We start from the raw sequence: 12,243 nt of genomic DNA, 5'->3' as shown, positions 1-12,243 counted from the left end.
TTCTAATTTTTCCCAGATAATTTAGTTGTGATTGTTTGTTTATGCAAAGCTATACTTTATTTTTATCCCGTACATACGGTCTGTTTTACACAGATACAGATGGGAAAATGATGATGATTTTTAATCAACCAGTTGAATAGTATTCAATCTAACATCTGTAATTAGATTGTTCCATGTTGGGGGTAAGTCGATGATTGTCAGATTATTTGGTCTTCCACCGCTCTGCTGTTTAGATACATCTTCATTTCTCTTATTTTTCAAAAAGCAAATAGGATTTTAAGTTTTATTGCTTCAGAGTTTTCGTCTCATACCATTCTCTTGTCCTCTCATTATTTGTATGCAGTGTGTATTAATAGGGAGGTTATAGTCTATCATAGTACTTGAAATGTGTCCCTTAAATTAATTTAGAAGTTCCTAAAAAATATTTATTTATTTATTTATTTATTTGAAAGGCAAAGTTACAGAGAGAGGGAGAGACAGAGACAGAGAGACAGACAGAGAGAGAGAGAGATCTTCCATCCTCTGGTTTACTCCCCAAATGGAGCTGGGCCAACCTGAAGCCAGGAGCCTGGAAACTCTATCCAGGCCTATCACATGGGTGGTGGGGGCCCAAGCACTTGGGCATCCTCTGCTGTCTTACTAGATGCGTTAATAGGGAGTTGAATCAGAAGCAGAGCAGCCGGGCTCAAACTGGTGCCCATATGGTGTCACAGGTGATGACTCAACCCACTATACCATTATGCCAACCCCTTTAATTTTACCAACACATGCCACTTCTTTCTTTTTGTAAAATAGGATGTATTTATTATATCTGGAAGTTATAGAACACATTAAATAAAATATCATCCATAGTCTTACCATCCAGAGAAATCATTGCATCACCGTCTACATTTTAGTTACTACTTAGTCTTTCTGTACATGTGTTTTTCTCTTTTATAAAATGGGAATTGTGCTATTAAGTTTGTTTTTGTTTGTTTGTTTGTTTGTTTTTTACAGGCAGAGTGGACAGTGAGAGAGAGAGAAAGGTCTTCCTTTGCCGTTGGTTCACCCTCCAATGGCTGCCGTGGCCGGCACACTGCGCTGATCCCAAGGCAGGAGCCAGGTGCTTCTCCTGGTCTCCCATGGGGTGCAGGGCCCAAACACCTGGGCCATCCTCCACTGCACTCCCGGGCCACAGCAGAGAGCTGGCCTGGAAGAGGAGCAACTGGGACAGAATCTGGTGCCCCGACCGGGACTAGAACCCGGTGTGCCGGTGCTGCAAGGCGCCTGCTATTAAGTTTTAATTCTTTTGACTTTTTATTTCTTTTTTAAAAATGTATTTATTCATTTGAAAGGTAGAACAGAGAGAGAAAAGGAATATCATTTATCCCTAGGTTCACTTCCCAAATGTCTGCAATAGCCAGGACTGGGCCAAGCTGAAGCCAGGAGCCTGGAAGTCCACCTGGGTCTCTCATGTGGGTGACAGGGACTCAAGTACTTTAGCCATCATCTGCTGCCTTCCTAGGCACTTTAGCAGGATGCTAGATCAGAGACACAGCAGTCAGGACTAGACTTGGCACTCTGATATAGAATGCTGGCATCCCAAGTGGTAGCTTAACTTGCTGCACCACAATGCTGGCCCCATAGTTCATGTTGAAAGTATTTCGAAACATATTTTTAATGGTTGTACATATTTTTTAAGATTTATTTATTTATTTATTTGAAAGTCAGTTACACAGAGGAGAGGCAGAGAGAGAGGTCTTCCATCTGATGGTTCACTCCCCAATTGGCCGCAACAGCCGGAGCTGCGCCGATCCAAAGCCAGGAGCCAGGAGCTTCCTCCGGGTCTCCCACATGGGTGCAGGGGCCCAAGGACTTGGGCCATCTTCTACTGCTTTCCCAGGCCACAGCATAGAGCTGGATTGGACGTGGAGCAGCCAAGTCTTGAACTGGCGCCAGTATGGGATGCTGGTGCTTCAGGTCAGGGTGTTAACCCACTGCACCACAGCACCAACCCCATATATATTTTTAATGATTGTATATATCCTCTCATCTGTGTGTATTTAAGATATTGGGAGTGGGGATTCTTATTGTGACATAGAAGGTTAAGCCACTGCCTGCAATTCTGGCATCCCATTTGGGCACTGGTTTGTGTCCTGGCTGCTCCACTTCTTATCCAGCTCTCTGCTGGTGCACCTGGGAGGGCAGAGGAGGAATGGCCCAAATCTGGACGTAGTTCCTGGCTCCTGGCTTTGGTCTGGCCCAGCGTTGGCCATTGTGGCCGTTTGAGGAATGAACCAGCAGATGGAGGATCTCTCTCCGTGTCTCTCTGTCTCTCTCTTACTCTGCCTTTCAAATAAAATAAAGCCTTTTAAAAAAAGATATTAAAGGGAATTTAAGTATCAAGCTTCATGGCACATCAATAAATCCCTTGTGTAATAATATACTCCAATCCTGTAATCTTAGATCTGTGCTGTTGTACATGCTCCTCCTCTCTCACTGCTCCCTCCGCCCCACAGATGGTTAGGAATGGGTTGGCTCTTAAGCATGGACTAGGGGTGAGGATGAGGAAATGTTGCCCCCTGGGTCACCAGCCCTCTTTTTCTGTGTTACTCTTGTTTCTCCATGCCCGACTGTCCTTTTTTCTCATCGGACCCTGGGCCCTGTTACAGCTCTCAGACTGTCCTGCCTGTCTACCTGAAGGACCCTGACAGATGTATTGTGGTCACCCATTGAACCCCCAGTAGATACAGTCAGTCCCCCTATATCCATGGGTTCTGCAGCCATGAAGTCAGCCAACCAAGACGGGAACATGTAGTTAGGCTGTGATGGATGTGTCCGTCCTAAACACGTACAGACATTTTTCTTGCCGTTACTCCCTGAAAAACATTGTAACAGCAATTTGCATTGCATTAGGTGTCTTTTAAGTCATCTAGAGCTGATTTAAGATATGTGGGAGGGCACGTGAAGGGTCTGTGCAAATACTGTGCCATTTCATGGAAGGACTTCAGCACTTGTGGGTTCTCTCTCTCTGGGAGTCCCCCACAGGTGTTGAGGTGCAACCACACTTATTTCTGCCTGTTGTAGTCTTATCTGCACCCCTGAATTTCTTCTGCAACAGGCAATTCCTGATCATCACGTAGCAGCAGGACCGCCGACCCACTCCACACTGGCCTGGTGCCTGTGCTGACTTCTGCCTTCCAGCCCAGCAGTGCCCCCTCCTCCCCATCCTTCCTCACTGCTCGGCTGTCCACCCCCACCCCAGCCTCCCGATGGCCTGCCCTCTGCAAAGCTCTTCCGATTCTGCCTCTTCCTTTCCTTCCATGCTCATCCCGGCCACCCTGTTTTCTTGGCCCCCGGCGGCCCAGTGTCGTCAAGCTGCCTTGCAAGGGCAGCACTCTGTGCTGCTCGAGGTGGCAGCTGCCTGCGCCTGCTCTGGGCAGACTCATTGCCTCTGGGGCGGGACGCCTCTGCTACACAGTTGCACACAGTCAAGCCTGTGACCAGTGGCGTCAGTTTTAGGTATTTACATTTTAAGCGTCTGCTAAATCTTAATACAGGTCAGGCTCTTCCCTTGTTAAAAACGCTCCTGACTCACTTGCTAGCAGCCGGCGCAGCTGGAAAGGCATCATGGCATGCACACGTACTGCCAAGTTCATCCTGTGCTTGGGAGGCCTTCCTGAGTTAGTAGTTGTCGCTACACTGTGAGCAGGGAGGGAAAGGGTGGGCGCAGCATCTTGTCCTGTAGCTCCGTCCCTGTGCCCCAGGCCAGCGGGACTGCAGTCTGAAATCCAGACACGGAGACTCAGCTCTCCCTACCCCCCTCCACATCCCCAATGTGTGTTTGCCTGTTTCCTTCAGAGAGAGAAACACAAGCTGAATCCTCCCCGAAACCGGCAAGTGCACGTGAGGAAAGTCAGAACGAGAAGAGAAGAGTGGGAGAGAAGGAAAATGGGCATTGAGTTTATGAGTGACGCAAAGAGACTGGAGCAGGCAGGGAGCGCGGAGGAGGACAGAGTGCCCGGAGGGTTTGTCCTTTTGCTTTCTTTGGGTTCCCAGCCTTGGCCAACCCCTGCTTCAGCCATCCTGAGAGGGTGTGCTGGCCCTGTGTGTCCTGTAATCCGGTGGGTGTGTGTGACTGTCACCGTGGGCTACTAACACCTGCAGCTGCCACTCACGCAACTCCTTGTCTCCTCCCAGGGCTGCGGTGGGCGTTCGGCACCCAGCGCCCAGCTCCTCTCTCAACTCCGCTCCGCTCACTAACCAAGGTCTCCATTCCTTCCAGAGGTCACCCCGCTGAGCCCTCCTAGCAGATGAGGCCTTTCCATGCTGCACTGGCTTGCTGCTTTCTCCTTTGGTTCAGTGCATTTCTTCCTTTTATAATAATTGCAATTCACTTGATTGCACTCTTTCTTTTTCTGTCCTTCCTGTTAATATTTATCCTGTCCACCTGCCATTTTCTGTCTTCTAATTATATACTGTCAGTTTCTTTGCCACAGAACGCCTGTCTTAGACGCTGTTTCTAAATGAAGTGGACTTTGCCTTGTAGCCTTCTTTCTTAGAGAAGTCTGCTGAGATCTTGTGTGAGCAGGGCCCTCTGTTGCCTGCCTGCCCGCCCGTCTGCTGACTTGTTCACTTCAAAGCTGCGACTCTGACTCCATGTAACACTGGGCTTGCTGCTAAAATAGTAATTACGCCGCTGCTCAGAAGCTCTCACGGGGCGAGGCCTAGTTGGCAGTAAAGGAATAAGTGTTGGCTTTTGTGCATTGGCAACGTTATGATCAGATGTACTCTGTTGTCTGCAAGGGGAATGTTTTCCTTGCTTAATTTACGAGTCTCCCACCCCTGTCTCTTGACAGGTCTCACGCATCGGATGTCACGGATTACTCTTACCCGGCCACTCCCAACCATTCTCTACACCCCCAGCCGGTGACCCCGTCCTACGCAGCTGGTGATGCAGCACCACATGGGCCCGCAACCCAGGCCCCCGAGCACGAGTACCGGCCCCCTTCAGCCTCGGCCAGGCACATGGCCCTCAACAGACCTCAGCAGCCGCCGCCCCCGCCGCCCCCACAGGCCCCAGAGGGGTCGCAGGCCTCGGCACCGATGGCTCCGGCGGATTTCGGGTGAATCAGTGCTCCTCATGCTCTGGCTATGCTCCCTCTGGCATTGGAGTCTTGCTGTAGGTGGTGGGAGGATTTTTAACTTTGATGGTTTGGAGGCCAGAATAAAGTCAAGAATGATTGGCTGTAGATTCTGTCAGGCAGAAGAAAGTCCTGTGTGGACTGAAGCAGGTACAACATCGAGCAGCTCCCCCTTTTCATCACAGTGCAACCTCAGGGTGACGTCTGTGTGTGCACAGGGCCGTGTGTCTGGGTGGATCTCTGAGGCAAGGCCGTGAGGAAGGATGGGACCCTGAACTTTGACCCTGTCCCATCCTTAAGTTTCTTTACATGTCTCAGGTGCCGCACAGACAGTTCTTAGCCCATGGGAGGTGAGCATATTGTGCAGGCCCCTGCAGTCTGCTCTCTTGACCGCTTAGCACCCAGGTGTTAGTACTGCCCCCAGCCCCTCCTGTTCCCACCTTTCAGGTGGAATTCAAACACCTCCTACAGGAGACTTTGATGTTCAAGTTCCTGGATGTGAGCACACACCTCTGTTTGATGGGCTGTTTTCGGCGTTCTCTTTTGGCTTAACCGCAGTCTGCCAAGAGCAGTGCCCTCCGAATCGTGCCCAGGAGGGTTGCATCTGCACCCCCCCACCCCGAGTGTTCTTCAGCCTAGTGTGCTGTGGACCCTCTGCCCAGGGCAAGCCCCTGAGCTTTCCCGGGCTTTACTGCTCGATCCGCAGTCCTGGCCGCCTCCCATCTTTTGGCTCTCCTTAAATCAGGATTCCCAGGGGCGCATTCTGAGGCTTCTGCCCTCAGGCAGAAAGGATCTGTGGTCCAGTTGGTTTGGCAAACCCTTGGCTGGATAGGATTCAGCAGATTTCTTGGCACTGGGGCTCTGCAAAACATTGGTAGTCTGTAGGGCACATGGCCATGGGGGGTTTCCGTGGGGCTGGGCTCGAGACTGTGGAATGTTCCCAGTCTGCGTGGTCACAGGACCCTTGCAGGCCGGGTTTGGGAGCCACACACCTCTGAGATGCCTGGGATACGGGGTGACTGGGGTTGCAGTTTGGCCATCTGTAGTCAACTGCTTCATTCTGGAATAAAGTAGAAGGTTTGGCATCCTGTTGCAGTGAACGCTGTTGCCCTCTGCAAACGACAGACCCACAGCGTGGAAGTGTGCCTCCCAGGGGGGATTTCAGACCCGTTGACCCGCGTGTGTTACGTCCGGGGCAGCCTGTCTGGGCGCAGTAGCATTGAGAGGAAGTGACCCTCCACTGTCACTCTGTTGACTCCGTGTCTCCTCTCTCCATCAGGATGCTCCCGGCACAGATAATAGAATATTACAACCCGTCAGGACCACCGCCGCCGCCGCCTCCACCCATGATTCCTTCCGCACAAACTGCCTTTGTCAGCCCCCTCCAGATCCCCATGCAGCCCCCATTTCCTGCCTCAGCTGGCTCCACATACTCAGCTCCTCCTCATCCGCCTGCCGCAGGGCTCCTGGTCACAGCGCCGCCTCCCCCCGGCCCGCCCCCTCCCCCGCCAGGCCCCCCTGGCCCTGGCTCCTCTCTGTCGTCTTCCCCAATGCATGGCCCCCCGGTGGCTGAGGCAAAGCGTCCAGAGCCTGCGCAGCCGCCCATCAGTGACGCGCGAAGCGACCTCCTTGCTGCTATTCGGATGGGTAAGTGCAACAGTCCCTTCCAGGTAGAGATCTCCAGGTCCCTCGTCCAACAGAGAGCGAGCACGGAGCTGCAGCCCAGGGCCTGGCGCTAATGATTCCCTTTGCAGCACAGCTGTGATGGTGCTGGTGCTGCCTTCGAATCTGGCCTGTGGCACACTGCCCCCTTCTCACCCCAAAGACTCCCGTGTCCTCTCTGTGTCTTGACCACCTTTGGCATGCTTTGATTTTGTCAGGGAAAGAAGTCCCTGCGATACGATACTTCCTGGGTGTGTGTCAGAGCAAAGGACATTTGATGAAACGTAACTACTGGTGTCATGGCCCATCCTTTGTTGGATATTGAATTAGGGGGAAATTTTTTCCATTTGTAGGTAGATTGGGTCTGTTGATAAAATCTGAAAAATATATGTAGGCTAGGTAGTAGTATGCCACCTGGCCTCAAGTGATCCAGAGAGAACGTGTGGGTGTGTGTGTGTGTGTGCGCAAGAGGGACAGAGGACGAGACCAGATGACACGTAGGGTCAGATGTGACCAGATGGGGGATCCAGGCATTGGGGATATGGGAATGTTTTTCTGTCTTATAGATAGTCCATAAATCTGAAATGACTGCAGAAGAGATAGCTTAAAAATGAACTGATAAATATGTCAGTGTCTTACTTTGTTACTGAGCAAGAGAGTAGATGATTTTATTATATTCATTTTCAATAGCAGTTGTTAAAATAGAACTTTCTCAGTTACTCTTGCATGTTAGCTGAGAACTGTTAATGTACTGTGTCTCCATGTCTTTAGTCCCATGTTGTGGGAAGACAAACCCACTCTTCCTGATGCCATTAGCCACATACCATGTGTAAAAGTTACAGGAGCTCCATGTGACTGGTGGCCACCTCATAGACCAGTGTAGTGTGGCTCTAGAATTTTTTAAGTTGTCCATGTGCACTGAAGTTATAACTCATTTTTTTATTATTTCAACACATTACTTTGTCATAAGAAATATGACTTGCACTTCACATTTTTTTTTTTGACAGGCAGAGTTAGACAGAGAGAGACAGAGAGAAAGGTCTTCCTTTTTTTCTGTTGGTTCACTCCCCAAGTGGCCACCACAGCCAGCATGTTATGGCCGGCGCGCTGCATCGATCCGAAGCCAGGAGCCAGGTTCTTCCTCCTGGTCTCTCATGCGGGTGCAGGGCCCAATGACCTGAGCCATCCTCCACTGCACTCCCAGGCCATAGCATAGAGCTGGACTGGAAGAGGAGCAACTGGGACAGAATCCGGTGCCCCAACTGGGGCTAGAACCTGGGGTGCCAGTGCCGCAGGCAGAGGATTAGCCTAGTGAGCTGTGGCGCCGGCACATTATTTTTTAAAAGATTTATTTATTTTACTTGAAAGTCATAGTTACACAGAAAGAGGAGAGGCAGAGAGAAAGAGAGAGAGGTCTTCCATCCACTCCCCAGATGGCTGCAATGGCCAGAGCTGCACCGATCTGGAGCCAGGAGCTTCTTCTGGGTCTCCCATGCAGGTGCAGGGGCCCAAGCACTTGGGCCATCTTCTACTGCTTTCCCAGGCCATAGCAGAGAGCTGGATCGGAAGTGAAGCAGCCAGGTCTTGAACTGGCACCCATATGGGATGGCGGCACTGAAGGCGGCGACTTTACCTGCTCCACCACAGTGCCGCCCCGCACTGCCCATTTTTTGGGAGGGCATTAAACTTCTTAATATTCCCTGAGCTTGCCGCCTCTTTAGTTTCCAAAACTTTCTCCATAGCGCCATTAGAAAGCACTGTGCAGCAGACGTTCACATTTAGCTCTCCCTCCCGGGCCCGAGCAGGGGGATTTGATTCTCGGCCTCTTGTGTGGCTGCAGGAATTCAGCTGAAGAAGGTGCAGGAGCAGCGGGAGCAGGAGGCCAAGCGGGAGCCCATCGGGGACGACGTGGCCACCATCCTGTCCAGACGCATCGCCGTGGAGTACAGCGACTCCGACGACGACTCGGAGTTGGACGAGAACGACTGGTCCGACTGAGGCCGAGCAGGCGGCCGCAGGTTGCAAGTGTCAGGAGGGTTGTACGTGGGCTCAGCACCCCAGTAGTGGTGTGATAATCCTGTAGCTTAGCACCTTTTGTATTCACAATGTGGTATTGCTTCTGCACATCCAACAATTCCAGGTTTCTTCAGTATTTACTGTGTAATACTTAAGTGCCACTACACATAGCAAATCTTGCTGCACACGAGGAAGTACGCTGTAACTATTGCATTGTCCTCAAAACAGCACCTTGCTTCCCCTCGGCCGTGAAAGTATTTAGTGCAGTTTGGGTTTACTCTCTATCGATCCTTACAGTTCTGCAGACTTGCTGTGTGTTTGTGAAACTGCCTGGCTTTGGGTCTTGGCAAGATTAATGACTGTGTGTCAGTGTGATGTCTTCCAATCAGTAAGTGATATTGTTTTCCATCTGGGGATTTTTTTTCCCTCTCTTTGTAAAACTGTGTTTCCAAAGTTGGTTCTGCAGGGAAGGGTTTAGCAACACAGAAAGAACCAAATATTTCTGCCTCCAGTTTCTCTGCTTGGCAGCCCCTGACTGGATTTGAATGCTCCATTGAGTACTCTCGTTGCCTTTGCACACGCTTGTCAGGCGTGGAATCGGAAGGGCCCTCTCGGGGCAGGCCTCCCCGGCATTTGCCTAGTCAGTGCTTGTTGATGATCTGTGTGCAAGGATTCAGCAGCTCCGTCGGGGTAAAGGAAATGAGGATCTGGGTGCTTTCTCCTTCGAGGGGCCTGTCGGGATGCCAGTCAGAACACTGGCCAGCCCTCACAGTCCAGGAGCCCGCTGGCTGGGACAGCTGCGAGTGTGCGGGAGCTGCCTGGTGCAGCCCAGGGTGCAGTGCCCCTCCTGCCCCCTTTCCGGGTTAGCTGTGACCTGAGTGTGGTGGCCGGGGTTCATGGCTCCTCCTCCACACACAACAGAGAGGGCGTCAGATGGCACCTCCCTCCACTGTCTGGATCTGCAGAGCTCAGGTCTGGGTGAAAGTAGATGCTAACAGCTATTTCTTCACTTCTCTCGGTGCTGTGGCCAGACTAGGGATCAGTCTCACTAGCAGGGCATTCGCCCCACCCTAGAAGCACGTAGTTCTCTCTTCTCACGCTCGTGGTGTCCGATTTTAAGTCACCCCTCACTAGATCACCATGCTTAGACCTTGGCCGAGGCGCAGTCCTTGGCGTCCACCTTTGCCCTCCCCGGAAGCCTAATCCTAGAGACCTCTGGGGCTCACTTTCCTGGCTAAGGTAGACTGTTGGGGAGCTCAAGAACAAAAGAACAAGAGCTTGTATTCTGTGATTCTGGGAGAAGGATAACTACCTGCTTAGAATAAGCGAGTGCCCCAGGCATTGGCGGTAGATTGGCCTTCACAGATAGGCTAAGACACCAGACTAACTGAGGAATTCTCAGATCCCAGAATCCATCAGGTGGTGGTTATTAGAGAAGCCCCATGAGGAGGAAGGGAGCAACCTTGGGCTAGAAGCAGAGCTGTGGCACGGATGGTAGGAATGGAGATAGGGCAGTAATCCATGGACTGTGGTCTGTGAGTTCTGAGAAGCCCATCAGCTGTCCGCTCACAGCTGTGTGTCTGTGAGTGACAGCTGTCTGGCTGGTGGTGGCCATTGTGTGAGGATGGATCTTGGAGCTCCGAGAAACCGCGTGTCCTCATCATTCTTGCAAGGCCAGCCTCCCTCAGGTGCGTCCAGGTCTGCTCGGTGGAACCAGCTGTCTGTCACTGGCTTCCTGAGCTGCTCTTCTCCAGGCGGGCCACCATTCGGCGGCCACTGTGATTTTCTTGAATATAAGTAACAGTTGTAAGTTTCTTCATTTCCTTTTTTTTTCTTTTCAGTGGGGGGGGGGGGGCAGATGTAGAGGCCTATTGGGTTGGCATTATTCTTGGGACTCTGACCATTTTTAAAGTCTTATTTTGTCTTTGTTGTAATAGTTCACTTTTTTGGCCATGTTTGGGATGAGAGTTCCCTGGATAGTTCTGGAACTTATAATTTCTAATACTTTTTCATCTTGTTTAGCCCTTCTGGAGAGAGCACTGTCCATGTGAGGATTTCTCCTATTCATATCCTATTACAGTAAAATTAGTGGCACTTTATCCAGGATAGTCCTGAGCCTATTCACTATTAGTGTCTCAGTTGTAGTTTAATCACCAAGTTATTTTCAACTTGATTTTATGACTAGTGGAAAAGTTTTTGCCCTGTTGTATTCTATAAATTTTAAAAGAATGGGAAAATGACTAACATCCAGATTTGGTTTTTTTAGAGTATTTTTTAGCAAACCTGATTTATTTTAAAATTAAAATCCAGACTTTTTCTATTAAGGTGTTGCATGAAAGAAAGAAGTGAAGATTTTGAGTTTTCAGGTCTTCATTTTCAAAAAAGTATTTACCAAAACAAGTGGGGAACATCTAAAAGCACACTTCATTTCTATAAATTTTGCATTTTAAATTATAGTGTAAACTGTAAGGTTGTTTTAAATTATCTGCAGTTTTATTTCTCCATGTGCATTTTAGTTGAATTTCCCATAAGTTTACCTGATGGCATGGATTAGACAAAGAGGATGCAGCAGTGGCCCACGTGGTACCACGTGGTACCACACAACTATGTGGTTGAGCAGAAGGAGTGCTTTTGCCTTGTTAGCCCCAAACCATAAGATTTTGCACTCTTATGTTTTTTTTTTCGACTAAGGATACTATTATAAAATTAACATTTTCATTTCAGTAAATTTTTAGAACACCAAAATATCTTCTGAGCACCAAGTGGCTAGGTTGTTAAAGTTTTGTTAATAATTTGCAATTGAAATACATGATACATTTTAATCCATTAAAGACTAGTGGGACTGTATCAGCCAGAGTAGCAGTAATTTTTGTTTTATAAATCAAGAGTATCTGTCATTGCAGTATTACCAATGCTGATGTAAATGGAATTTAAAGTGGTATTAAAAGAGAAATTCCTGTTAAACAATTTTTATCTGTTTGTATATCTTACTATAGATTATGTACAAGTAACATCTAAATAAAATTACACTTTTAACCCTAAAAGATTTTGCTGATTTGCAACAGTGTCCATTTGAGCCTTCGCGGGAGGAGCCCACACTGAGACGTGAGAGCCGCTGGGGCAGCAGGGAACGCCGTACGTCCCCGCCCTCGAGGCTCGGCTTCAGCAGTGACTAAGACCGGAGCCTTTGTTATTTTCACAAAATCCTTCGAATAATTCTTCAAAATGGGTGTTCTGTTTCATATGAGAGAACACTTTAGTGATGCAATTACTCACCCAGGAACCTTGCTAGACCTCGACCCAGCTCAGAATTGACATGGGGCGCAGTGGAAGTGGACCCTGGGCAGGGGTGTGGCCGCCTGGAGAAGCCGGCCCGGAGTGCAGGTGCCTGGACAGTGGCCGTGGCAGCACTGGGTGCATGTGCAGGGCGCCCTCTGGCATG

General features: G+C 49.7%; 1 protein-coding gene across 2 annotated transcripts in view; it reads left to right on the top strand.

Moving 5' to 3' along the window:
• WASF3 (WASP family member 3) overlaps positions 1-11,830 on the top strand; it is a 143,582-nt gene extending 131,752 nt beyond the window's left edge. The window contains exons 7-10 of one of the 2 annotated variants that reach the window (XM_062194575.1): positions 3,841-4,007; positions 4,839-5,105; positions 6,403-6,770; positions 8,626-11,830. In XM_062194575.1, the coding sequence (XP_062050559.1) occupies positions 3,841-4,007; positions 4,839-5,105; positions 6,403-6,770; positions 8,626-8,783 (960 nt within the window). In that variant the 3' untranslated portion in view covers positions 8,784-11,830. The remainder of the gene's footprint in view (positions 1-3,840; positions 4,008-4,838; positions 5,106-6,402; positions 6,771-8,625) is intronic. The other variant, XM_062194574.1, reaches the window with a different exon arrangement.
• The last annotated feature ends 413 nt before the right edge of the window (positions 11,831-12,243 follow it).

This window comes from Lepus europaeus, chromosome 6 (genome assembly GCF_033115175.1).
Source record: "Lepus europaeus isolate LE1 chromosome 6, mLepTim1.pri, whole genome shotgun sequence".
NCBI lineage: Eukaryota > Metazoa > Chordata > Mammalia > Lagomorpha > Leporidae > Lepus > Lepus europaeus.
The sequence above is the reverse complement of the archived record's forward strand: the minus strand, read 5'-3'. Positions and strand labels throughout refer to the sequence as shown.